Genomic DNA, 27,590 nt, shown 5'->3' on the forward strand with positions numbered 1-27,590 from the left:
TATATCAACTGCTATAACACCTCAATTTTGAGACATAAAAAAACCTATGTTAGATTGTAAGCCCATTGTGTGGGGTTATACCATGATCTGTTAATGCTGGCTATCAGTCATCCAAAAAACAGGGCAGGAACACAAACTGCAGTTTGCATCCAATGAGAATACCCTTGAACCCTGAGCCTTCGAGGGGGTACAGCAACACTGTCTTGGGGAAGAAGAGCTATTAACACACAGACCTGACCATGCACAGGAAATGCTCCCCACCCCCTTGTAATCTAATCCTGTGACCAGTTTTTCTCATAAACATTTTTTGTTTTAGCAGCTATCACGAACCATCAGGATCATTTAACCAACTTTTTAAAAAATTTTTTAAGCCTAAGATAACTGTAACTGAGCCAAGTACATGACAGAAGAACATGGAAACGGATTTTCATCTCGAAAATACTTAAGCTGGGTTGGGGGGAGAAATTCAGCTTTTATTGTTAGAATTTAACAGTTTCAAAGCACATCATGGTGGGATCATCATCATACAAAATTCCACCTAGTAAAGTTTTAGGTGGCCGGTGACTTTGTCAATTAGATCTGCTGGTCCTGGCCCAATTCCCAGCACAGTTCTAGAGCCTGGTGCAATCTGAGTACGTCCAGCATCTTGGATTAAACTTACAGTCAGTCCTAGCATTTTTGCATGGGTCAGTAATTCAACCAGAGTTTCTTCATCAGGGGCTTTGACCACCACTTTGGGCTGGCCACAGTATTCCCACTGTTTGAGCAATTCAGGGTTTCTCCTTTGAATTTGCTTATAGGCAGAAACAGCAGCATGAGAGCACTGGGCAGCCACTTTCCCTTTTCCCATCTTTAAGTCATTTCGAACCACAAGAATCATTTTGTACTCCCCACTCTCTCCTAAGATGCTTGCTTCACTTCCGGTCTCTGTGTCTGTCTCGCTCAGCGAGCTTTTGGGGATCATCCCAAAGCGTACACGGAGGCCCCAGCCCAGGCACATGCCACAAGCAACTCCGGCAGCCAAGCTAAGTGCACCAGGATGAGCCAAATACTCCATCACCAAGGATCTGGAGAGCATCTTAAAGGAAAGGAAAAAAGTTATCACTACCTAGCAGTGAAAAGATATAGGCTTATCAGACAAAACACCTTGACAATATATATTAAGCAGCAACATTTTAAAACTATATGAGGTCATCCAGAAAAAAAGCAAAATATATTTTGGATCTTAATGTACTGTTTTTTCTCCCCTGTGTATTCTAAAAGATTCAAGAATACAGGTAAAGCAGTTTAGGTCATTTTTGAATCTCAGCATAAGGAATATCTATCTTGTTCTTGGATACAATAAAGCTCTGCTCCTCAGTCTTCCCTAAGTCTTACAGAGGAAGGAAATACTCCATTTTACCAATCTGTCTAAAGGACCCAAAGAAACCAAGAATAATTCATCCCTTCTCTGGAATATAGTGCTCATTCAATTGTGTCTTCATAATCCAGTGGTTCTCAATGGGGATGGTACCAATCCCTCAGAGAAGTTTCTGGCTGTCACAACAATGGGCCTAGAGTGAGGTGCAGTGCTGACATTTACTAGACTTCAGCATGGAATGCTAAAAGTCTTACGAAGTAAAGATTTGTCCCACTGGAAATTATAGGTGAAAAACGATTAATACCTGAGACTAGAATCCAACTTCATTATACATATGAACACAAAGTATTTTTTACATAGTTCTAATACACATGAATTTACCAGAAGTGTAACTGTCATATAAAACAAAGGAAGATTATCCTTTATATTTTAGAAACAGCAAAGCTGTTGATGGTATTTGAATCACCAATAAAACACCTATATCAGTTTACATTTGAGGCTGTTGGACTCATAATGCTTCCATGTATAGGCACAAACAACCATCAGTTTCTTCTAGTGGAAGAGTAAGCATTTATATATTGACATACATGAGGCCACCTCATTTGTAGCGCTTATAAGTAATAATCTCGATAATGCACTGCATAATCTACATGGCACAGATGGCAGTCAAGTTTCCTTTTCTCATTTATGTTGAAATTAGAACATTATATTAATGTTTTTGAAATTATATGGTAGGCAGATTGTGCAGTATTATCAAACATCTTAAATGAGGATGGGGCACCTGGCTGGCTTAGTCAGTGGAGCATGTACCTCTTGATCTCAGGGCTGTGGGTTCAAGTTCTACACTGGGTGTACTGATTACTTAAAAATAAAATCTTAAAATTTAAAAAATGAGAACAGCATAGGAGATGTTAAATTTTTTGAGATATAATCCAAGTACTACAAAATTCATCTTTTTAAAGTACACAATTTAGTACAATTTTTAAAAATATATCCACAAGGTTGTGCAACTATCACCACTATCTAATCCCAGAACATTTTCAGTGCCTCAAAAAGACCCCTTGTCAGTTGCTTCCCATTTTCTCCACCTCTGGGCCCCTGCCAATCACTAATCTACACTTTGCCTATTCTGGACATTCATATAAATCAAACCATACAATATGTAGCCTTTTGTTTCAAGCTTCTATCACTTAGCATGTTTTCAAGGTTCATCCATGCTGAGTCATGTGTAAGTACTTCATTCCCATGTTCTTAATGCTGCTCTATTTTGCCTTTCCCAAACAGTCTAGATGAAGTGACAGTCATTTGGACAAGAGAAATGTCAATGAAAAAGGAAAGAAGTGGCAAAGGCATGTCTATATTATCTGGTGACTCACTGGAGGTCTGGTGAGAAAAGAAAGGGAGAAGTTTAGAATGACCTGGATTTGAACAAATGGAGAACAGAGGTACTATTTACTGATGGAGAGAATTTTTGTGAAACAGCAGGTTTGAAAGTAAAAGATACTGAAATCAGTTTAGGATATATTACACTTGGTTTGACCAACAGACATCCTGGTTAGAGATGTCCAGCAACAATAAAAAAGGATACACCATCTTAAAGGTCGGATGATAAGCCTAGGCCAGAAATACAGATTTATGAAAACTTAACATGTAACTGAAGTTACTGAAGTGATGAAAGTGGTGAGGCCACTGGGACAAGTAGTGAAGGAAGGGCTAAAACAGAATCCTAAAGCAATGAACATTGAGGGATCAAAGGAGAGTGACATGGAGTGGCAGAGGTAGGAGGGTCACACACGTTAAGTTGTCAGTACCTAGTTTCATTCCTTTCACTGGTGTGACATCTGGTGACAGGGCTGTACTGACACAGTACTTTCTGGCTCTAGATGACTTTGCAATCAGAAAAAAAAATACTAAACTCTTATTAGAACTTGTATTATCTCATAATGCATCTATCATTTATTTACTACATGAGGTTTACACATCAGCAGGACTTCTGATAATCTAACAACTAGACTCCAAAATACACAAATATTCATTTACATAAAAATTATATACATAACCTCTGTGTCAACAATTAGAAGGATTTTCTCCACCAATTTCTAGGTTGCAAAGTAACCAAATATCCTATATACCAGATTCAGATACTATCTGGAGAAGGGAACTGCATATAGAGGACCTATTATGTGTTGCATAACTTACTAAACCCTTTACTTCCATTATGGTTGTGAAAATAAGAAAAAAGACATGAGCCTCATATTAAAGACAAGAAAAATAAGGATCCAACAGAGAAGCTGCTTATCTGCAGTAACATAACTAGTAAAAGTGGTATAAAAGATACTCATCTACAGATCATGACAGAAAACTTCTCATCTTCTTAACTTTATCTAAAAACAGATATATACCAGTAAGAGTCAGCAAAAACCGAAAGCAGAAAAAGTTCCAGAAATTACCAAGTTTATTGCTTCTGTACCGTATCTCATGAGGTTTCTAATTCTAACATGTTAATACTAACATCTTTATTCTTTAGGATGTTCTAATCTCCTATCAGCCTGATCACATTATCATCTAACTCCTCCAAAAGGTATTTCAGCCTGTCCCCCTACATCCACTACAAACCTATCAATAAAGCCAGTGCTTGTGACTAGAGTAAACATAACTATTCTTAGTTTCATGGATAATCCCGGGCAATGATGGCACTGCTAAACAAACAGTCCTATAAAACCCTCCTCCTGGTGTGTTCTAATTCTTCCACCAGACTAAGCCCCTTTCACCAATAATGCTCTTGATCCCATCCCCTCCTGAACCATGCTTCACCCATTAATCCCACTCCACTAGCTGGACCCTGGCCTTTCAACCTAAAAAAAATCCTTTCCAAAATCCTCTTTGACCCTTAAACCACTGTTTGACTTTTCCTCTTCCCTTTACCTCTAAAATTCTTTAATTGCCAGCTTCCCTTCCCCACTCAACTGAAACTGCTAACAAATTAGACACTTGCTAATTCCCCAATATTGTTGCCTCTTTTTAGGCCTCATCTTGAGCTTTCTCCACAACTCACTGGTAACTTTTCTTTAAACTTTCCTCCCTAAAATTCTTTAATCTAACTTTCACCCTGTTGTCATCTTACCTTTCTGATAACTTTTTCCCAGTGTCTTCTAGCTCTATGTCCTGTTTGCCCCCGATGTACATGTTACCCCTGCTTACATATTTGGACCTCCTTTCAGTCTATACCTACATTGTCCAATATAGTAGCCATCAATCAAACACAGTTATTTAAACTTAATTAAAACTAAATGAAAATTCAGTTCTTCAGTTGCACTGAGCCACATTTCAAGTGCTCAACAGCTCAACAACTTAAAAGTGGCTAGCGGCCACTCTATTAAGATCTAGAACATTTCCATGAAAGTTCTTTTGGACAATCATGGTGTATATACTCTCTTTCTATCCAATCAATTGATATTTATGGAGGGCCTATTGTGTACCATGCATTGTTCTGGACCCTAAAGATACAGCACTGAACAAAACAAAGTCCCACTCTTAATAGAGCTGACATCTATTAGGAGGGGAGAGACAATCTCATTTATTCTCAAACTGTCATATGCTGGGGACTCCTAAAGTCTCTCCTGGGCTCCAAACTTGAATTTCCAGCTTCTGCTAGAAGTACTATGAAGTATTCTACTCTGTGTCCTAAACTGAACTCAGTATCTTCCTTTCTCGCTCAAACTTCTTTCTTCTGTAGTCTTGATTTGAGTAACCCTGGACATTTTCTCCTCTATCCTACCACAACCAGTTACCAAACCTTGTTGAATTTATCTGTGTTAAACCTATCTCCTTACCTTTACTACCAGTGCCCTAATGATCTCTTGGCCCAAAACGTCCAAAATTAACTTCTCCAACTGATCTTCCCACATTTGCTTCATGCATGTCCTAGTTCACCTTAGTCCATCTGACATTAAAATTATACTTTTAAAGCACAAATTTGATCCTGTAATTTCCCAGCTCAAAAACCACCAGATAAACGCCTAAAGAATAAAACAAATCCTTAGCATGAATTCAAAGCACTACGCAATTTGGTTACAACCTACTTTATCATTCTAATCTACTCTCCTGCTGCATACTGTACTCTCCAGCCGTACCAAATTAGTAGGTCCCTTCAAGAAGCAATCTCTCCCCAAAAATTATTTTCTATTTTTCTCCACTTAAATACACAAACACAACTTCTTCAGCCACGAAGGCGTGATTCAAATGATACCTGTCTCCGAAGTCTTTATCACCCCCTAATCAGTCATAATTATTTACTCTACATAACCGTTGTAGCAATTACACATAACTACTTAACATCACATTCTCAGCATCTAGTGCCTGGGGCGGGGGGTATCACGTGAAAGGATTAAATATTTCTCTGAACATTTTGTCTGTGTTACACAAACACATTTTTCGGTCGTATTCGTGGAAACCTTTTCTTTCCTCGCAGGACTCAACAACTTCATACGCTGTGGGTATTCAGTAAGTACTCAACAGAATGTGAGGCCTGCGCGGTATTTTTTCACATTCGGAGAGAGCGCATCGATGCTGCCTGAATGGAGGCTTTGCCTGAGAACCAGAAATTCTGGGTCCTTCTCCTTCCCAGGATCTTGGTCCCTTCTTCCAAAGGACAGCTGGCAGAACAGGAACAGTGGCTCCAGCGTCCACTTGGGCGGAACAGTCTACGGAGAAGATGAAAGGCTGGGGGAGGAGGTATGGAATGAGGTGGGAAGAAACATTCCAAGTGGAGAAAGAATGGAGAACGACATCCCTCTCCTTAGCCCTGTGAAGGGCTCACTTACCTAGAGAACCTCCCCACCGCCTCACTGGCGCCTTTGCGATTTTCCTTTCGGGGAGCGAACACGCTTGTAGCCCTCGAGTTACCTCTTCCGGGACTCCTGGATAAGTTCCGGATCAAGAACCGCGAAGAGAACAGTCATTCTTCCTCTCGCCCCGCCCACAGGTCCCGAACCTAAACTCTAACTGAAATCCCGCGACGATCAGCGGAGGTTGCAGAAAGGAGAGGGGGAACTTTTGTCTTTTGGAGGCGGTCCCCGGAGGGGTGGGGGTGGGGAACGGACCGGAAGTGACGCGGGCGAGTTCCGGTTGGCCCGACCCTAGCGGCGGGTGTGAGAGTCGGTCGCGAGCCGCTTGCAGGATCCTGAGATCCGGAGAAACCGGGGTCAGAGCGGGTAGGTAAACCAGCGCGTGGAATTGGGGACGGAAGCCTGAGACTATCTTCAGAGCTTGGCTTCTTCCGGAGCTCTCCCACTTAGACCATGAAGAACTGGGGCACCGTGATTTCGACTTCAAGCAGTGTTTTAGGGCGCTGCTGACTCTGAGTCTCAGTCTGGCGGTAGCCAGGTTATCTGGGACACCTCTTATGCTTGGTTATCAGTACAGTGAACCCATACAGTGGGTTTCGTGTCATTCGCTGCCATTGTCGCGGACTTGGAAGCTGTTCTAAGCTTTTGTACAGTACCCATCTCTTCCTCCCTGGGTGTGTAGGACCTCAGAGTAAATGGAGATCCTCCCTGCTGATGACCAAGCTGTTTCTTAGGACCTGTCAGTTTGACCTCCCCAACCACTGACACATGATAACACATGATACTAAACGTATTCGCTGCTAAACAAAATTCAGGCATATAAGTGCCATCTAAAGCGTTGGTGGCCAAGAGAATGGGGCCTTCGCTCCGTTGATCTTTTGCAAAGACCTTTCACGGATCTCCTACTACTTTATGAAGAATAGGGTTTTCTCTGCCTCTTCCAAATCCCTGACCGGCCCCCCTCCCGTTCTATTACAGTGGAGGTATTTGCAATAAAACCTGGAGGTCAGCTTAATCTCTAAACTTCCAAGAAGCCATATGTGGCCCTGTGTCACACTAAGATTAATGACCTCCAGTAGGTTTAAACTATTATCTTTTGTTTTTCTGCAAATCCATGCAAAAAATCTCACATAGGTTCTGGCACTGTTTATCTGTCATGGAAAGACGGCTCCTTTCCCTGACTTTAATGTCTTTCAATTCTCCTTTGGGGCTGATGTCAGAAATTTTGTAGACAGACTACACTGATCTTTTGGAGAAGCTTGTACAAGTGTTTCTGGTGTTGTAATGGTAGAGAATTTAATGTTCCGACAGCTACTGTCTATTAATTGTATTAGGAGCTGTAATTTTAGTTGTGTATTTTTAGCATAAATGATGATAGTAAGAAATTATTTATTAGGCAACATTTTATGCATTCTACAATGTGTTTTTATTGCCCTTTGAAAGAGGGATGGTGGCCAATAGACAAATGTGGCCAATTTGTATGGGTGTGAAATGATTCTATAGTAGAAATCTTTTATATTTTACTTCTTTGCCTATATTATTTTAAAACACTAAAGCTTTTTTTTTTTCCCCTTTGAGGGATATATCCTACTTAATTAATACAGTTTAATTTCTGTGACTCACATTCCAGAATAAAGATTGGTAGGCTACCTAACTTTCTGAACTGTTCTGGATTGTATTGATAAAAGTACTACTTACTTATTTCATAGGATTGTCACATTGGTTAAGTGAGATAGTAAATGGGAAATCACTGTAGAAATGAAAATACGGTGATGTCAGTTTACTCTGAAAGCTGGAAATATATCAGTGCAGAACTCTGTTGTATCATTTCACAATTTGATGTTTTATGTTAAGTGTGTTTTTTTAATCTGAAAATATCACACACCTTTCTGAGTTGATCTTTGCCCTACTTTTGAACCCAATAAAAGCTACCTAGGAATAGCTTGATACTGTAACCCATTGAATTAGTCACTGTGGTTAATAAGTAGGTGACTGGAAAATGAGTATAGTTATGCATTTGGGAGTTTAAATCTGATCTTTCTTGGTCATCATGTATCGTCACTTAAGAATTTGCAAGTGCAGAGGAAGGTAAAGTTTTTGGTGCTTATATATAGTTAACTAAGGTTAAAAGTAGCCTTACTTAATTAAGTAAAAAAATTTTATCATTTTACCAAAACCCACTGAAAGCAATATTTAGAATTAGAAGCGACCTCTGTGAACATATAGTTATATTCTTCCCCAGAAACAACAGTAATTGGCTTGCCTGAGGTCATATGGTTTAGGTAGTATCGGAACCGGAACTGGACATGAGGTCCCAAGTGTTCTTTCTGTTCTGCTAAGGTTGTCTCCAGGCATCTTTTTATGGTTTGGTAATATTTCCTGGTTTGCATGAAAATGATTTCTTTTATGTATTAAAGGGATTTATAGGTACACATTTTCCCCCCTTTTTAGATGATTTATTCTTGTAAATTCTAGGAAAACAAAAACACGGTGCTTGGCAAGATTTGCAGTGGAATAGAATAAGGAAAGAAAAAAGAAAATTCTATTCTTCACAACAGTTATTCTGAATTCATGCTTCATTACTATCAGATAACAAGGTGTCTTCTTTCTGACAAGTGGAAAAAGAGAGTATCTTTGTTACACATGTCTCTACTGAATGAATGTTGTTGGTAATGTAGGAGGAAACTATTAATTTCTTTGTTCCTGCTAAAAAAAATTTCCCCAAGCTGTTTGTAATTTTAATATTCTGTTATATTATCTATTAACCTGTAGAGTCATTTCTCTATTTTATTCTGTAGGAATAGTTAACTCTGTTTTGTTGAGAACCTTTTTACTTCTACTGATTTCACAAAACCTGTTTAGTCTCTCCCCTTTTTTGGAGATCAGAGGGCTAGGTACTTACTATCACTGCTCTTTTGCCAAGTGCTCTTCGTTGGTGTCTCTCTTTCTCTTTGGTATAGAAATAAACTCCAGATTAGAGAATCTTTACTAACCCCAGAAACAAATTGGATGAGTTAAGTATTCATTTGTTTGTTGTTGTATTAGTTAATAATCTGCCTTCACAGACTTGCAAATGTTTTGAGGGGTAAACTTTTAAAGAGTTTATTGCTTCAAGAAACTCTGTTTGGGAAAGCAACTTTGTATAGGGTTTGCCAAACTGATATATTATGTAAACCCTCTGTAAAGCTCATTTAAAAATATTATGCTCCTTGAAGGTTTTGGAAATTTGAACAGGAGATACTTTTCTGTGTCAGATAAAAGATTAAGGCATTTAAAGCTTAAGGCATTTTTAAATTAAGCAAGGGCAATGCACTGAGTAATCCTATCCCAGCTTAATGGTAATTGCTGAAGAGTTTGTCGGTATTCAGAGATACATAGTCTTTTCAGTAGTTCATTGTGATGTTTTCTCTTGTTGTTGAAGTTCTTTAATAATAACCTTGGTCTTTATAGTTTTTTTTTTTTTTTGGAAGGACTAGGTAGATAGTGTTAAGAGCCGGGGCTAATAAGCTCTTACTGCTGTGTAACCCCCGGCCTAGTTACCTGACCTCTTGCCATCTCACTTTCCTCCTAGACAATGAAGTCAGTACCTTTACTGTTAGGGTTAAATGAATAGATTTAAGTAAAGCATTTAGAATGGCACATAGTTAACCATGACTGTTATCATTGTTACCATCCTGTAGCCTGCTGAGCCGTTGCTAAGAGAAAAGTCTTTCCCAATCCTCTTTGAAAGCACGTCTTTTCATTGCTGCTTACTTGATCATTGTTTGCTCAGTATTTTTGTTTTGTTTTGTTTCAAGTTTTTATTTAAATTCTAGTTAGTTAACATATAGGGTGGTATTGGTTTCAGGAGTAGAATTTAGTGATTCATCACTTACATTTAGTGCTCATCACGAGTGCCCTTCTTAATGCCCATCACCCATTTAGCCCATCCCCCGCCCACCTCCCTCCATCAACCCTCTCAGTTTGTTCTCTATAGTTGAGTTAGTTCCCTCTTTTTTCCCCTTCCCTTTGATCATGTTTTGTTTCTTAAATTCCACATATGAGTGAAATCATATGGTATTTGTCTTTCTCTGACTGACTTATTTCACTTAGTATAATACACTCTAGCTCCATCTATGTCATTGCAAATGGCAAGATTTCATTCTTTTTGATGGCTGAGTAATATTCTGTGTGTGTGTGTGTGTGTGTGTGTGTGTGTGTGTGTGTGTGTATGCACCACATCTTAGTTGATGGGTGTTTTGGCTCTTTCCATAATTTGGGTATTGTTGATAATGCTGCTATAAAGGGTGCATATTGTTTGCTCAGTGTTTAGTAAGTGTTCAATAAACAAATATGTGTACATTTCATTGTGTGTATATTTTACAATATATGTGAGATTCTTTTAAAAATGATATATTCCTGTAGGCTGTTCTTTCAACCTTTTTGTATTATTGCTAATAGTTCACATTATTTGTTTAAGCCATAACAGAATTTGAGGTTGAGATTTGAGAATTTGATGTTTAATGATATCTTCTACCACTTACTTTCTTTGCATAGGAAGATTATTCTGCAGTGACATCTATTGCCATATCTGTTCATTCACCTGGTCAGTGAGCAAAAATCTTGTATCTTGGTCTTTTACCAGATTTTGGGGAAAACAGTGGGAGCAAACACGAACATATTTTAGTTGGGAGCCTGACAGAGAAACAGGTATTTCAGTCGGGAGCCTAACAGAGAAGAAAGTAAATACAGAAACGAAAGAATAAACACAGTCTAATAATTATTATGAAGTAAACGAGGGTCTGAGAGAGAGTTGACATGGATATGTGCCTGTTTGAGACTCGAGCACAGTATATCTGGAATACGGCGACATGAAATGAGGTAGGAAACATACTCATGGTCCAAGTTATATAGAGCTTTGCAGGCCATGGAAATGAATTTGGATTTGATTTTGGGTGTAATAGAAAGTCCTTCTACAGTTTCAAGTAGGGGAGTAATAGGATTTATAAGAAGTCCACTCTTGTTTATATGTGAAGGATGAATTGAAGGGGACAAGAATAAAAATGGAAAGAGAAGTTAGGAGTCCATGGCAGTAGTCTATGTGAGAGATGAAGATGGCCTGGACCAGAGTGGTGACAAAAAAGTGGAGAGCTGTAGGTGGATACTAAATATATTTGGAATAAGACTGGGTCCTGGATTAGATATGAGGAGTAAGGAAATGAGAAGAGTCGGGGATGACTATGCTTCTGGATTTAGTAACTGGGTGGATGGTTGTGCCAAGTACTGGGAGAGGGAAGATTTGGGGAGGACTAGGTTTGTTACAAGAAGGGGGATGGGAATGAGGAAGAAAGGACACGTTAAATTTGAGATGCTTAGGAATCATCCACATGTGCTCTTAGGTGTGCAGATCTAGAGATCAGGACCAGAAATACAAATTCAGGCTAGTATTTTAAACTAGAGGACCAGAGAAATCACTTGGAAAGACAGGTGAGAGGAGAGGGCTGAGGTCAGGTAAAAGAGAACTGGCGAAAGGGGGCCAAGGAATGTTTGAAGAAAGAATGAACAGAGGGACACCTGGGTGGCTCAGTCTGTTAAGTGTCTGCCTTCAGCTCAGGTCATGATCCCAGGTCCCCGGGATCAAGTCCCACGGAGCCTACTTCTCCCTCTACCTGTGCTCCCCCCGCTTATGTTTTCTCTGTCTCTAACAAATAAATTTAAAAATCTTAAAAAAAAAAGAATGATCAGATACACAAAACTAGTAAAAGTGGTTACATCTAGCAAGGAGTATACTAGATGAGGGACAGAGGAGAATGAGATTTTTCATTTTTTTCATACATATGTATATACACACATATATACATATATATTTGTATATATGTATAACATATACACACATATACATGTATATTTGTATATATATTTATATATGTATATGTATAAAGCATGTGAAAGTTTTTACTTATTCAGAATTCTTTTAAGAAAGGGTCAGCTCTGGGATGCCTAGGTGGGTCATTCCGTTAAGCATCTGCCTTTGGCTCCTTAGATCACGTCCGCATCAGGCTCCTTGTTCAGTAGGGAACCTGCTTCTCCCTCTGCCTGCAGCTCCCCCTGCTTGTGCACTCGCTCTCTCTCTCTCTCTCTCTGACAAATAAATAAATAAATAAATAAAATCTTAAAAAAAAAAAAAAAAGAAAAGAAAGGGCTAGCTCTGTCAAGTCTTGCTTGCAAGTCTAAATGAGACCAAAGCCCAGTGAAGTTAAAATCGGAGATCTGGGGCGCCTGGGTGGCTCAGTCATTAAGCGTCTGCCTTCGGCTCAGGGTGTGATCTCAGGGCCCTGGGATCTCGAGCCCCGCATCGGGCTCCCTGCTCCACTGGGAGCCTGCTTCCTTCTTCCTCTCCCACTCCCCCTGCTTGTGTTCCTTCTCTCGCTGGATGTCTCTCTCTCTCTCTGTCAAATAAATGAATAAAATCTTTAAAAAAAAAATTCGGAGATCTGACTAACCACTTCCTTATTGTTGAGTCTGGTTCCTTCCAGAAACTTTCAAGTCTCAACATTGCAAAAAGCATTTAATCAAAGAGAATATACAGGGTTCTTCTGCCACTTGTAGTTTTTAAGATCTGTTTATAGAAGATTTTAGTACTGCTTCAATGGGACAGAAGAATTTTCTTTCTTTCTTTCTTTCTTTCTTTCTTTCTTTCTTTCTTTCTTTCTTTCTTTCTTTCTTTCTTTCTTTCTTTCTTCCTTCCTTCCTTCCTTCCTTCCTTCCTTCCTTCCTTCCTTTCTTTATTTTTTTAAAGATTTTATTTCTTTATTTGACAGAGATAGAGACAGCCAGCGGAAGAGGGAACACAAGCAGGGGGAGTGGGAGAGGAAGAAGCAGGCTCATAGCAGAGGAGCCTGATGTGGGGCTCGATCCCACAACGCTGGGATCACGCCCTGAGCTGAAGGCAGACGCTTAACCGCTGTGCCACCCAGGCGCCCCAGAAGAATTTTCTTTAATTTTTTATTAAGTAATCATAGGGATATCTCTAGGATCTCTATAACTCCAAAAGTCTTTTTTTTAGAAATTTAAATATTTGAGGGGCACCTGAGTGGCTCAGTCGGTTAAGCATCTGCCTTCAGCTCCTGTCTTGATCTCCAGGTCCTGGAATAGAGCCCCTCATCAGACTTCCGTGCTCAGCAGGGAGTCTGCTTCTCACTCTCTCTTTCTCTCTCTCCCTCCCCATCCCCATGACTTGTTCTCTCTTTCTCTCAAATAAATAAATAAATAAATAAAATATTTTTTAAGAAATTTAAATATTTGAATTTATCAGTACCTTAATAACTATTGGTTTTTAACTATTGGATGCATCTCAAATATGTCTAGCAGATAGTATGTACGCAGTAAATATTTGTTAAATGAGTAAATGAATATCCATTTTCACTGCCATATAAAATTTCGTTGTATAATTGTATGCCAGTTTATTTATTTGTTCTTCTGACAATGGACATTTGAGTTGTTAGAGCTTTTGCTGTTAAGACTGATGTTGCTAAAAATGTTATTGTACGTATCAACTCTTCACGTCTGCAAGCGGTTCTTTTGGCTGTATGTTTAGGCTTGAATTGCTAGCAAGAGTATACCAGTATTCAGTTTTTTACAAATTGTCTTCCTAACTTTGCTATTGTCTTAACTTCTGCTGAAAGAATCCATGTAAAGAATGGTGTGGTGGATTATAAAATTGAGTGTTGAATTGCAAAATGGTCACAAATTCTCATCATTGTATGCATACCTCTTTGTAATGTTAATTTACTGTTACTCCACTCCTTGACTCTGTACTTGGCTATGTGACTCCCTTTGACCAAGAGGACATTAACAAGTGTGATATAAGCAGAGACTTGAAAAACTTGCACATTGGGGTTGTCTTCTCTTGTGGCTCTTTAGAACCCTGAGCCCATCATGTGAAAAAAGGCCAGACTAACCTAGGGCATAGGGGACCTTACATGAGGCATCCCACCAGAGACCTGCCTAGCTCAAGAGCCAACCTAGTCCAGACCAGAATTGCCTGGCCTAACTCACAGAATCATGAGAAATACTGAATGATTTTTTTCAGTCACTAAATTTTGGAGCTAAACTGTTACATGGTAGAGCATACTTGATAAAAATGGTATCTCACTGTGATCTTGATTTGTATTTTTTGATTGTCAGTGAGATCAAGTAGGTATCTTCATTATTGGCCATATATATTTCCTCTGCTATGCAATACCTCTTTATGTCTTTTGCTTGTTTTACTTTTGTAGGGTTGTCTGTTTCTTAATATTTTAAATTCTTTATATAAGCTGCCTACTTAGTCCTTTTCAGTTATGTGTCTCTGGTTTATTTTTTCACTTCAAATATCTTGTAATGAATATAAGTTTTAATTTCAGCGTTCTATTTATTAGTCTTTTCCTTTATGGATAGCTCTTTTTTGTGTGTCTTAAGAAATCATTCCCTATCCCAAGGCAAAAGGTATTTATATTTTCTTCTAGAAGTTTTGCTTTTTGACTTTTAAATCCTTGATCCATTTAGAATGGAATTTTATGCATGATTCAACGTAGTAATCCACATTTTCTTTTCTTATATGGATAACCAATTTGAATAATCTCTTCTTTCCCCACTGCTCTATCTTGCCATAAAGAGTTCCAAAAATATAAGAATCTTTTGAAATGCCCTCTATTCTGTTTCTTGGTTGGTTTCTCTATTTCCATACCTATACAAAACACTTCATTCTTTATTACTGTAATATATGTGTATAGAGAGAGAGAGAGAAATACTCTGGACACAAGAACTTTGTCAGATACATGGATCTTGCAAGTATTTTCTCTCATTCTGTGGCTTACCTTTTTGGTTTTCTTAACAATGTTTCAAAGCGCAAAAGTTTTTAAACTTGGTAAAGTCATTTATCAGTTTTCTCTTTTATGGTTCATACTTTTTAAATCCTAAGAAACATTTGTCTACTCCAAGATTGCAAAGATTTTCTCCTGTTTTTTTTTTTCTAGGAGCTTTATAGTATTAGTTCTTACATTTAGATCTATGATCCATTTCAAATCAGTTGTTGGATTTGAGAAATAAGGGTCGATGTTCACTTTTCTTAAGAATATTCCGTTATTCTAGTACTATTTGTGGAAAAGACTTTACTCTCACCATTGAATTGCTTTGTACCTTGTTGAAAATTAATTGACCCAATATATATGGGTCTAATTATGTATTCTATATTCTGTTCCATTGATCTGTTTGTCCTTTTGCCAGAACCATACTATCATTACTCTAGCTTTATAATAAATCTTGAAGTCAGTTGTGCAAGTCTTACAACTTTGTTCTTTATCCAAATTGTTTTAGCTATTCTAAGTTCTTTGCATTTCCATATAACTTTGAATCGACTTATCACTTGATTTTTTAAAAAGCTTGCTTAAGAGGCGCCTGGATGGCTCAGTTGGTTAAGCATCTGACTTTGGCTCAGGTCATAATCTCAGGGTCCTGGGATCCAGTGAACATCATCCGGCTCTGCACTCACTCTCTGTCTCTTTCTCCCTCTGACCCTGCCCTGCTCATGTGTGCGTGCTCTCTCTCGCTCTCTCTCTCTCTCAAATTAAATCTGAAAAAAAAAAAAAAAGTTTGCTTGAGTTTTGAGATTGCATTAAACCTATATATCAGTTTGAGGGAAATTGTAATAACAATATCAAGTCTTTCAAATAATGAACATGGTATATTTCCCCATGTATTTAGGCCCTCTGTAATTTCTTCCCTTGTTTTTTTAGAATACGTCTTTTACATATGTTGTTAAACTCACCTCAAGTATTTTATGTTTTCAGATGCTGTTGTAAATGAAATTTTTCAAATTTAATTTTCTAATTGTTTATTCCAGGTATTTAATAGCAAGAGTGTTGGTTTTACCTCTTAAACTGTGACCTTGCTAAATTCATTTATTAGTTATAGCAGTTCTGAGCATTTTTCAGTTTTCTCTTATTTCAACCCATGAGTTATTTAAAACTGTGTGCATTAGCTTCTAAGTCTGTACAAATGTTATATTTTTGTTACTAAAGTTTGACATAAAGTTTTTAAAAGATTTTATTTGAGAGAGAGAGAGAGCAAGTGCCTGCGCTTTCACCAGTTCCCCCCTCCCACATGAGCAAGGGGGAGGGGTAGGTTCAGAGGGAGAAGCAGGCTTCCCGCTAAGCGGGGAGCCAGACGACATGGGGCTCAATCCCAGGACCCCAGGATCATGACCTGAGCCAAAGGCAGCCGCTTAACTGACTGAGCCACCCAGGCAGCCCTTGTTTGACGTAATTTCTGAGTTATCGGAGAATGTGGTCTGTGATGCCCATTCTTTGGAATATGTTGAGACTGGTTTCTTGGCTTAATCATAAGTGGCTTATGAAAAAATTTGCATTCTCTAAATGTCAGATGCTGAATCTTATATATATCTATTCCTACATTTTATTTCTTCTTTCTTAAGGCAGTTTTATTCTTTTTTTTTTCAAAGATGTTATTTATTTATGAGAGAGAGAGAGAGAGAGAGAGCGTGAGCTTGCATACGAATTGAGGGGAGGGGCAGAGGGAGAAGCAGACTCTCCTCTGAGCAGGGAGTTGGATCCAGGACTATCCCAGGACCCTGGCATCAAGACCTTAGCTAAAGGCAGACACTTAATGAACTGAGCCACCCAGGTGCCCCCTACATTTTATTTCTTAATTGTATTGTTAAAATCTTTTATCTTTGCTTAACATTTTTTTTTGTTTGTTTGCTTGAAATATCAGTAACTAACGTTGTTTTGGAAATCTCCCGATATAATGTTGGATTTATCCATTGCTCTATGTATTTTTAACAATTTTTATGTTATAAATTTTGATGCTATATTGTATTAGTTCTTTCAAATTTAGAATTGTTATATCTTCCTTCTGAGTTAAACCTTCTAACAGTATGTTCTCTGTCCCTAATAATGACTTTATCTTTCGTCTTATTTTCAGCCTATGCCCTTATAAAAAATCAAAATACAATTTGCAACCTTTTCAAAGTGATAAGTTTAATCTGTTTATGTTTCTTTTGATTATTGACATATTTGGACTTTTTTCTATCAAGTACTATTTCGAAGCTCCCCAACTTTAGGACACATTAGTTCTCATCTTTCTCTTCCAGGCTTATATGTCATTATCCAAATTTCAGTTCTTTTTAAAATTATCATCACAGACACTTTTATTATTTTATACAATACTTGGTTAAATACTCTTATTTATTGCTTACTATTAATTTCTTTATTTTACTGGGCACACAATTCTAGACTAGCTATTTTATCTCAAAACTCTTTTATTATTCCATTGTTTTTTGGCTTTTATTGTTGCTCTTGAGAATTCTGCTTTCATTCTAACTGTTCTTCCATTTTTATTTAATTTAAAAAAATTTTTTTTATTTTTAAAGATTTTATTTATTCATTTGAGAGAGAAAGGGAGAGAGAGAGAGACAGAACACAAGCAGGGGGAGTGGCAGAGGGAGAGGCAGACTCCCTGCTGAGCAGGAAGCCTGATGCGGGGCTCAATCCCAGGACCCAGAGATCATGACCTGAGCTGAAGGCAGACTTAACCCGATGAGCCACCCAGGTGCCCCAGTGTTCTTCCATTTTTAGCAATGTGTTCTTTCTTTCCGGCTTCTTTAAAGATCAAGACCTCTTTACTTTAGTGTTCTGCAGTTTGATTGCAGTGTTTCTGGGTAGGATTTACTTTTATTTGTTCTACTTGGGATATATTTTACTTCCTAGATTGATGGACTCATTTTTGGAAATTTTAGGTCTTTATCTTTTTGAATTTACATTTCTCTCATTCCTTATATTCTTCTGGGATTGCAATTAAAGAAATAATACACCTTCTCATTCTGTCCTCTGTGTCTCTTATTTGCTTATATTTTCCATCTTATCTCTGCTGCATTCTTAATAAATTCCCTGGATAGCTCATCCAGTTCACTTCATCTGTGTTTGATCCATGCATTTAATCCATACATTGGCTTTTAATTTCAACAGTTATTACTTCTGGAAGTTCCATTTGCTTTTCTTTCCTTCAAATCTATTCAGGTGTGATAGTTTTTATTGTGTGTTCATCTTTGTAATTGCATCCTTTGTTCTGCAAACATTTTATCCATAGCTGTTCTGTAATATACTTAATCCGTACTTGAATCTCTGATATCTGTTGTTCTTTTCCTGAAGAGGTAGGGGATTGATGGGGCCAAATGGAGGGGTCTGTACTGATAATGACTTGTTTTCTGGGACTTTTATGAGTTTATTGATTGATCTTATTCTGCTGGAGTCCAGCAGACCTAATTTACAAAGAGGGTTTACTTCTACTTCTGCTGAGAGCTAGAAAGGCAGCTCTAATTTGGGACTACATCAGTGGCCCTTGTGGTTGTAGCAGAGGAAGTATTCTCTGCCTTCTTTGGGTCTCCTGCTGGACCTAGGAATTAAACTGATGTAAGACATATTAATAGGAGAAAAGCATACAAACTTTACTAATTTTTTTACATGTAAATGGGAACCTTCACAAGAGAATAAAGACCCCAAGAAGTGACCAGAGGAGGACGCTTTTATACCTTGTAGACCAAGAAACAATACACTTGTGAAGAATTGACAAGACAAAGGAGTTTGATCTAGAGGTAGTAAATGGTGAAAAAATAACTAGGAAGATAAAGGTTAATTTAACAAAAGTTTGTTTGTACAGATTTATCAGACCCAAGTTCCCATCTCTGGTAATAAGAATGTCTTCCTTCCTCCTGGTACAGGGAGGGTACCTTTCACATGGGAGTTTTATTTCTTGCTTTCAGGAAGAAAAAGGAGAGTCAAAGTGTCCGTTTTAAGAAACGAAGTGCCATTTCTTAAAAGTGCCTTTAATTCAAAGTAATCAATATGCCACAGTGGCATATTTTTAAGATGACATTCTGTTTTTCTTCATGGGGTTTTGCTGAGAGAGAAAGTCACTAATACAGCTTCCCACCTCCCAAGTTCAGTCTTTCTACAGGGATGTTGCTCTCAGAATCTTTTCTCAGGGTAGCTTGAGCCTTCTCAATTGCTGGTTGCTCCTATCCATTTCCTTTCTACTGCTCAGGTTTTCTTCTTTTCCCATCATGCCTCACAACCACCTGGCTCTTAAACCATTCAGTCTCTCTGGGTCTGTTGTGTAGTTTACTTATTTTTTTGGAGGGATAGAAGGGACCTTGGAGACCGCCTCTTCCCTTTGTGAAACCAGTGATTTCTCAAAGAATATATCCAATCCAGGGTCCAATTTTTACGGAGAGGAGGGAATCCTCAAACTTCCTAGTACATGTACCTGACATCATATAGTAACTGTTACTGAAAAGTTTAATTTATATTTTTCCATGTGTAGTATTTTAGTTTATTATTTTATAAAACCCCTTGAAGCCATTTGGATGCAAAGAATTCATTGTTACACATAATGACAGCATGATTTATATACTCAGTAGGTTCTAATTTTCTTAAGATAGAAGTAAAGGTTCATAAATGATTGTTATCAGGAAGCTATTTAATATTTAAGAGAAAATGAAATCCAAAATACCCTTTAAAGTAGGCAAAGAATGACAGTTCAATGTAGGAAGTGCTGTAGGTCATTCTGGTCTCTTTAATGTTGAATGACCAAAAAATACCAACGGTTATTTCCATTTACCCATCTTAATGGGTGTAGTGGGAGCATTACTACCATTTCAATGGATGGATAACATATAGCAAGTTCTAGTATTTTTCCAAACTGTGGATTTTAAAAAAAACCTGTTTCATAGATCATAAAGCTTGGAATTATCTGTATCAAATCCTTCATTTTGATTTAGATAATCTGAAATGTGTACCTTTGTCATTTGCAAATATTCTGTGATTTAACTTACTCTCTTATTAATGACTCGTACGGGCTAGTTTATATTCCTCAGGTATTTAGGGGCAATAAAGTAGGGAGTCTGTTAAGCAATCCGAATTTAAAATTTTGTCAGAAATACACAAACAGTAAAAACCCACAAAGAAATGACTGAAAGAAGCAAAGGTGAAGTCATCCGATTTTAATGACAGTCCATTATTTGTCTGTTTGTGATAATCAACAGAGCTGAGAGTTCTCTTAATTCTACTAATGGGAATTGTTTGTAAGTACTAGAACATGCTGAACTTTTGGAACTATTTTATTATCATTTTATTTTTTCTGTGACTCTGGAATTCCTTGGTGAGAATTGAAAGGACTCTAACTAGATTGTTTTGTGTAGTAGAAGAAACATTGAATTTGGGTGTGGAAACGTGAGGTCGAACCCTAACTTTGCCATCTATATGCTGCTGAATTGCAATTTAGGACCCGTCCAGCCCTTGAATTTCTCATTTGTAGAAGAATTAAAATAACTGTGCCCTACAAAGGGTTGTTAGTATCAGTTTAGCTAATCTGTATGTAAACTATAAATCACTATACAAAGTAGTTATTGTTACGTAAATCCAAACCCTAACCTTGGGCTAGGTAGAATTCTTAGACTATTAGAATAGAAAGAAAATTATGGCAGTAATTTACTTTATGTGTCTGATAATTGGATGCGGAAAGACAGAATCAGAAATGTGGAGTAACATTCCCAAGGTCTCACAGTTAGCTGAATCTCCCAATTTTGGAATCTTACTCCTTTTATTGTTTTAATTCTTCACTTTATTCCCCCATCTTTTTCGTGAGAATGTTTTGCTAAGATTGCGTTGGTTATGAAAAACTGAATGAACGTTTAGTAGATTGAGAGAAAACGAGAAATGGGATTTTTCAAGCTGTAATTTTACAAGTTACATATTTTCTTCATTAAAATAAAATCATGTTTTTACCCAAAGAAACATAAAATTATATTTTTATACATTGGAAATGAGAGATAAACATTCCCCCCAAACCTATGAAACTCTCACAAAGGGGGACCCTAAAATGTCTTCTAGGTTGTATCTTTTTAAAATGGGGATTTTTAGGGGTGCCTGGGTGGCTCAGTCGTCAAGCGTCTGCCTTGGGCTCAGGGCGTGATCCCGGAGTCCTGGGATCAAGCCCCATATCAGGTTCCTCTGCTGGGAGACTGCTGCTCCCTCACCCACTCCCCCTGCTTGTGTTCTCTCTCTCGCTGGCTGTCTCTCTCTCTGTCAAATAAATAAATAAAATCTTAAAAATAAAATAAAATGGGGATTTTTTACTTAAAATTTTATCTAATTAAAAATTAGATCTTTTCATCAATTAGAAGATTGTTTAATTGTATTTTACACTTCACTAAATTAAGTTGAGGGACATTTTAGGCCAGAAATATATATATACCTTCATAACCTGCTAACCCATTATTGGGAGATATATTGAGATTTTTAAAGTTCAAAAAGAGGGGCGCCTGATGGCTCAGTAGGTTAAGTGGCCAGCTCTTGATTTCGGCTCAGGTCACAATCTCAGCGTCCTGGGATTGAGCCCTGCATTGAGCCCCATGTGGGGCTCTGTTGAGTGGAGAAGATGCTTGAGGATTCTCTCCCTCTCTCTCTGCACCTCCATCTCCCCCTCCCTCTAAAATAAATAAATAAATCTTTAAGAAAAGTTCAAAAAGATTCAAGGGCTTTTTTTCATATATTCTTATTCAAATAATGAATTTTCAGAGAACACACTTTTATAGTGCCCAACCATGTGATAATCTCTGGCTCTTGCAGTCAGATGATGTAATAATAGTCACTGATACTGTGCATGGTGTTTGAATTATCTTTGGCTTTTTACCCCTGCACAAGTGGAAAACTATATGAAAGCCTCACTGGTCAAAATATATTTACTACTTTTTGCTTAGATTATTTACTAAGTTTCTAATAATAAATTGCAGTTTCTTAATAGTTTTAGAGAAATCTACAGCTATTTTGAAGTAGTCTGTGAATGAATGTACTAAATAGTCCAATTAAATATACACACTTCTGAAAGCTAAGAAAGGTTACTGAAAGGTATAATATTCAAGTTTTCTGTCTTTGCATGCCTTGTATGAAGAACAGTGTGCCTTATTGAGAAAGCTGACTTAATATTTTTGTGAGAAAGTAGAATCATTTGAATAAGTGATTTTTTTTTAAAGGAAGTGTGTTCATTTTATTTTGGAATACAGTGGCCAAGAAAATTACAGTCAATGGCTTCATTACTCTTCTTTTTCTTTTCATCTTGTTAAATTCTCCACTAACTCATATTACTCTGGTAGTTGCTGTTTTCATGTCATCCATAAATGTTTTCTGTGTTGCTTTAGGGAACTCAAAGTAATTTAGTTTCACATTGTTTTTGCATTACAAGTGTAGCTAATGTTTAAAATGAATGGAGTATTATGGTCTTAACAGTGGATGTACAACCTACAAAGAACCTTTGTGAGCTGATTTTGGCAGTTTTTTCTCAGCGCTTCTGCCAGAAACAAAAGACCCCACATGTCTTAATATCAACCTTTCATTTTAAATGCTTCAGCTGTATTTAAAATCTGCTAGTTGCTACCTTTTAAAGCATTCCTTGCATCTAGATATATTTTCACAATGAAAATTACTATTTGATGTTTGAGTTATGCTTCTTTCCTATTTCTGTCTTCTAATCCTATCCACAGACCTCATTCTTAAAAATATAACTTAACTTAGTTGTATGCTATTAAAATTGATATTACAACTCTTACTGCAAAGTAAGCTCCATTGAATGTCAGGAATATGTGCTAGATTCCTGTTTGAGGAGATTTCAGTCCTTTAAGCAAGCTAGGAATATTTTGGATTTATCCCCACGCCTAGGACTCTGACTGGCATGGTTTTGTCACAAATTTCCAAAAAAAAATTTTAAACACTTTATTTATTTACTTTCAGAAAAGAGAGAGAGTGCGAATTTAAAGTAGCTGTGAAGTTGGTTGATTTTTCTCCAGTTACATTCACCTGGTCAGACAGACCATAAAGATGGAGGTTGTTCCAGGGACATTGCAGTTTTGCAAAGTGCATATGTGATTGCAGAAGAATTGAGGGTGTTTTCAAAGGAGTTTTAAAAGACAAGGAATAGTGTAAAACATTTTAAAAAATGGTTAAAATGCGAAAAAGTTGTGATGCTTTTATAAGCTTAACTATTTAGAACACGGGTGATTCTTTGCATGTTTGGCTTTATATTTATAATTCTTTTGGGAATGGCAAAAGTTTTTCTAAAAAGTTGTTTTTAAAACTGTGAACTTAATTTGTTTGTAAGAGGTAGACTGATTAAAAGAAAATAACTTAGTTTCCTTGGTTATTTCTTACAAAACAAAATTCCAGACTATTTTGTTTTCCAGAGAATTTTTTGAGTAGGAAATGTCAGTAAGCTGTTTTTTTTTAACATATTGTGTAAGAACACAGTATTTGCTCAAATGAAAATTCCTGTTGCAATATCTTTAAAAACATCTTCAAACAATTGCATAATACCATTGTTGTAAGTAGGGACTCAAATGGACTCAAGTTGTTTTGGATAAAAGTTTTTATCTTTTTTTTTTAAGATTTTATTTATGTGACTGAGGCAGAGAGAGGGGCAGGCAGAGGGAGAGGGAGAAACAGGTTCCCTGCTGAACAAGGAGCCTGATGTAGGATTCGATCCCAGGATCCTGGGATCATGACCTGAGCCAAAGGCAGACAACTCAGGAAATGAGCTCAGTTATCACAGTGTTTGGCAGAAGGACAAGTTTTAGAATTTTTTCTTCATAACACACATGCCCCTTTATGACTTGTTAATCTTTTTACCACAAATTAATTACATTTTATTTAGTGTGATGTAGCTGTTCATCTCTGAAAAAAAATTGCCTACAGAATTTGGCTTAATATGAATGTACCAGTTTTAAGTTTTTACAGAACTTAAGAATGGCTTCTAGTTAAATGATTAGAAGATAGAAAATCCTACACTCCATTATTATATGGTCCACTTCAATATCCTCAGTTAATTTTATTAATAAAGCCCAGAAAGCATGATTTGTGGAATACATTTACATTTTGTGGACCTGTTGTGATGCTCTGGTTTTATTTTCACAAAATAACTTCATTTATCTTTTTTTGTAATTGCTTGTACTCTATCTTTTGAAAGCATCGTCACATAAGTATGACTTAAGTTTGCAGAATCAAATTTCCAGCTTTTTTATGAACGCTTCTGAACGTACTGTACTCTGAGCTCCCATACTTGCTCCTGTACTTTCTTCCTCATCATTACAGCTAGTATATATATTGAGTTCATATGAAAGGTGAGACAATATATTAGTATTTTATATACATTACCTTGTTTGATCCTCACAGCAACCCTTTGATACTTGTCATGTTATCTCTATTTTATGGGTTAAAGAAACTGATGTTTAGAGAGATTGAGAAATTTGTTCAAGCTCATGGAGTAGATTACTTAACGAAGTTTGAGTTTGAATCCAGTTCTGTTAGACTCCAAAACCTGTTTTCTTCCCACTAAGTTAGATACTGATATCTATTTCATTTTAAGTGAAGTCCTGTGCTCATCTGGCTTCCCTATTAGAAGAAAGAACCCTTTGGAGGACAAGGACCTTGTGTTATTCATATTTTGTCTTCAGAGCCTGGTACAGACTCCAGAATTTTTAAAATAAGCACTGAATGAAAGACACTGACATCACTGAAATGTGGCAGTGAGGCATGTACTAATGAAGTAGTTTCTCTAGTATAGGCAATTTACTGCTTCATATACCTCCTACCCTTTTGATGTGGTTATACACATGCATGCCCAAACACACCCACATACACACACTCTTTCATTCTTACCAATCCTGTGACAGTGAGAATTTATTCTCATTTTGTAGATCAGAAAATCAAGATCTAGGGGTGCCTTGCTGGCTCATTTGGTAGAGCATGTGACTCTTGATCTTGGGGTTGTGAGTTTGAGCCCCATGTTGGGTGTAGAGATTACTTAAAAATAAAATCTAAAAAACAAAACAACAACAACAAAACCCCAAGCAAACAAAAAAAGAAGAGATCTAGAAAAAAAATGAGGTTTGCTTAAGATCACTCCACTAGTTAGTGACAAATCTGTGATACAAATCAAGATTTTCAAACTTTCAGTCTTATAATCTTCTACTCCAGGCTATCCATCTGTGCTAATCGAATCCTGTACTTTATTTCTTGATGTGTTTATTTGCTTTTTGAGAAATGACGGCAAGAAAACAAAGGTGTCCACAAATGGATTGTCTCTAAAGAAGACACCTTTTGTTGAAGTGATGAGTGTATGCTTTTTATATATAATCTTTCACTTATTTTCCTTAACAAAGCATATATTTTGCAGGTGGTAATTATAGTTAGAATTTCAGTCAAGGAATAAAATAGTTCCAACTAACAAACTATAGGAAGACTAAACCCACTACCATATAATATTCTAAGCAGCTGAATATAGGTCTTGCAGGATTCCTGGCACTTTCAGAGTATATTAAGGCCCGCATTGCAGACTTGATCAAAGTACTGTGCTACTGCCGTTTTTTTCTTTTTTTTTTAAGATTTATTTATTTGAGAGAGAGAGAAAGAGAGAGCACAAGTGAGCATGGGGGGGGGGAAGGGCAGAGGGAGAGAGAGAATCAGCTCAATCCCAGCACCCTGAGATCATGACCTGAGCCGAAATCAAGAGCCAGCCAGGCACCCTGAAATACTGTGCTTCTTGAGTAGAAAGATTTGCTTTACTAACACCTGAAAGAATGGTAATAGTTATAGGCAATTCGGTGTTTTTATATAGAATAATTATGTCAGCACAATTTATATGTTGTAATACAGGGATTTAAAGAAAATTTATACCTATACATGTAATATGAAGCATGATACAAAGAGTACATTTAACATATCCTAAACATTTATAATTTTTATTTTTTCAGGCCCATATTTTTTTTTCAGTAGAATTTTTTCCTAAATAAAATTGGTCTTCGATCTGTATCAACATTTTTGACATTTTTGGTAGTATCATCCATTTTTTTCTAATAATGCTAAAAGAGCTATGAAAGACTGGTGAAATTTGAGTAGTGTGTATGATATTAAATTATGAATCAGGAAGACTTCAGGGGCGTCTGGGTGGCTCAGTCAGTTAAGCATCCAACTCTTGATTTTGGCTCAGGTCATGATCTCAGGGTTGTGAGATTGAGCTCCCTATCTATCTCCATGCTGGGCATGGATCCTGCTTAAGATTCTCTCTCTCTCGGGGCACTGGGGGGGCTCAGTTGGTTAAGCATCTGACTTAGGCTCAGGTCATCATCTCTTGGTCCTGTGATTGAGCCCTGCATCGGGCTCCTTGCTTAGCAGGCAGCCTGCTTCTCCCTCTGCCCACCGCTTCCCAGCTTGTGCTCTCTGTCTCTGACAAATAAATAAATAAATAAAATCTTAAAAAAAAAAAATAGATTCTCTCCCTCTGCCCCCCCGCCCCAAAAAGGCTATAGCTTATCAATATTTGAAGGTGCTAGTATTTTATATCCTTCTGCAGTAGACAAATTGCCTCTAAATTTTAATCTGGAAGATCACTAGAATGACTGAAAAAGGTTTACAACTACATGGCTTTTATATTTTTTCTACTTCTATTACAGTTTCTATACAAATTATTCAAATCTTGATTATAAAAGAGAAGATGAAAGTGTAAGCACGTTATTCAGGAAGCATGCAGAATATTACTACCATGTTGTTTCTCAGTTTTTTCAGTCATAAATGCAAAGCAGAAGTATGTAACATGTTTTTGGATTTTATTTTGCTTTATTAGCTCCTCAAGAGTTATTGATCTATGAAATGGCAGAGAATGGAAAAAACTGTGACCAGAGACGTGTAGCAATGAACAAGGAACAATATAATGGAAACTTCACAGGTAAATTATGGTGGTTTGGAGGGAGAAGATCTGCAGGCTTAAATGATATCCTTTTCATAGGAGTAAAATAGAAATACATCTAATATTTATATCTTTTGTTAATATAATAAGAAAATAAGATTCTTGTATGTCTTGTATTAGATTACAGAAGTCCCCCCTCCCCCTTGTCTGCATTTTCTTTTTCCACGGTTTCAGTTACCTATGGCTAACTGCAGTCCAGAAACAGAATGATCTATTATCAGAAGGTCAGTAAAAGCCTAATGCCAGGTCACATTGCCTGCATCATTCACTGCATTTCATCTCATCTCATAAGCATTTTATTACGTCACGAAATCTCAAGGACAGTACAGTAAGACATTTTGAGAGAGAGAGAGTTACATTCACATAACTTACAGTATATTTTTATAATTGTTATTAATTACTGCTGTCAATCTTGCTACCTAATTTATAAATTAAACTTTATCACATCTATATAGATATAGGAAAAAACATATTATATATAGGGTTCAGTACTGTCTGTGGCTTCAGACATCCACCGGGGGTCTTGGAACATGTCCCTTACAGATAAAGGGAAA

The 27,590-nt window shown here is 37.2% G+C and overlaps 2 protein-coding genes across 7 annotated transcripts in view; one reads left to right on the forward strand and one right to left on the reverse strand.

Moving 5' to 3' along the window:
* Positions 1 to 452: 452 nt before the first annotated feature.
* Positions 453 to 6,400, reverse strand: PTRH2 (peptidyl-tRNA hydrolase 2). Of its 5 annotated transcripts, none has more exons than XM_045773434.2 (3): positions 6,184 to 6,400; positions 5,815 to 6,063; positions 453 to 1,078 (listed from the first exon to the last, which is right to left on the reverse strand). In XM_045773434.2, the coding sequence occupies exons 2-3, from the start codon at positions 5,845 to 5,847 to the stop codon at positions 539 to 541; spliced, it is 573 nt and encodes a 190-aa protein (XP_045629390.1). In that variant the 5' UTR covers positions 5,848 to 6,063; positions 6,184 to 6,400; the 3' UTR covers positions 453 to 538. The 5 variants fall into 5 exon arrangements, with proteins under 5 accessions (XP_045629390.1, XP_045629392.1, XP_045629389.1 ...); XM_045773436.2 differs by having other exon boundaries at positions 5,877 to 6,082; XM_045773433.2 differs by having other exon boundaries at positions 5,815 to 6,082.
* Positions 6,401 to 6,463: 63 nt separating this feature from the next.
* VMP1 (vacuole membrane protein 1) overlaps positions 6,464 to 27,590 on the forward strand; it is a 128,675-nt gene continuing 107,548 nt past the window's right edge. For both annotated transcript variants that reach the window (XM_045773743.2, XM_087854563.1), the window contains exons 1-2: positions 6,464 to 6,573; positions 26,914 to 27,015. In XM_045773743.2, coding sequence (XP_045629699.1) covers positions 26,940 to 27,015 — 76 coding nt within the window. In that variant the 5' untranslated portion in view covers positions 6,464 to 6,573; positions 26,914 to 26,939. The remainder of the gene's footprint in view (positions 6,574 to 26,913; positions 27,016 to 27,590) is intronic.

The sequence above is a fragment of the Ursus americanus genome, chromosome 23 (genome assembly GCF_024610735.1).
Source record: "Ursus americanus isolate L20-20 chromosome 23, mUrsAme1.1.p, whole genome shotgun sequence".
NCBI lineage: Eukaryota > Metazoa > Chordata > Mammalia > Carnivora > Ursidae > Ursus > Ursus americanus.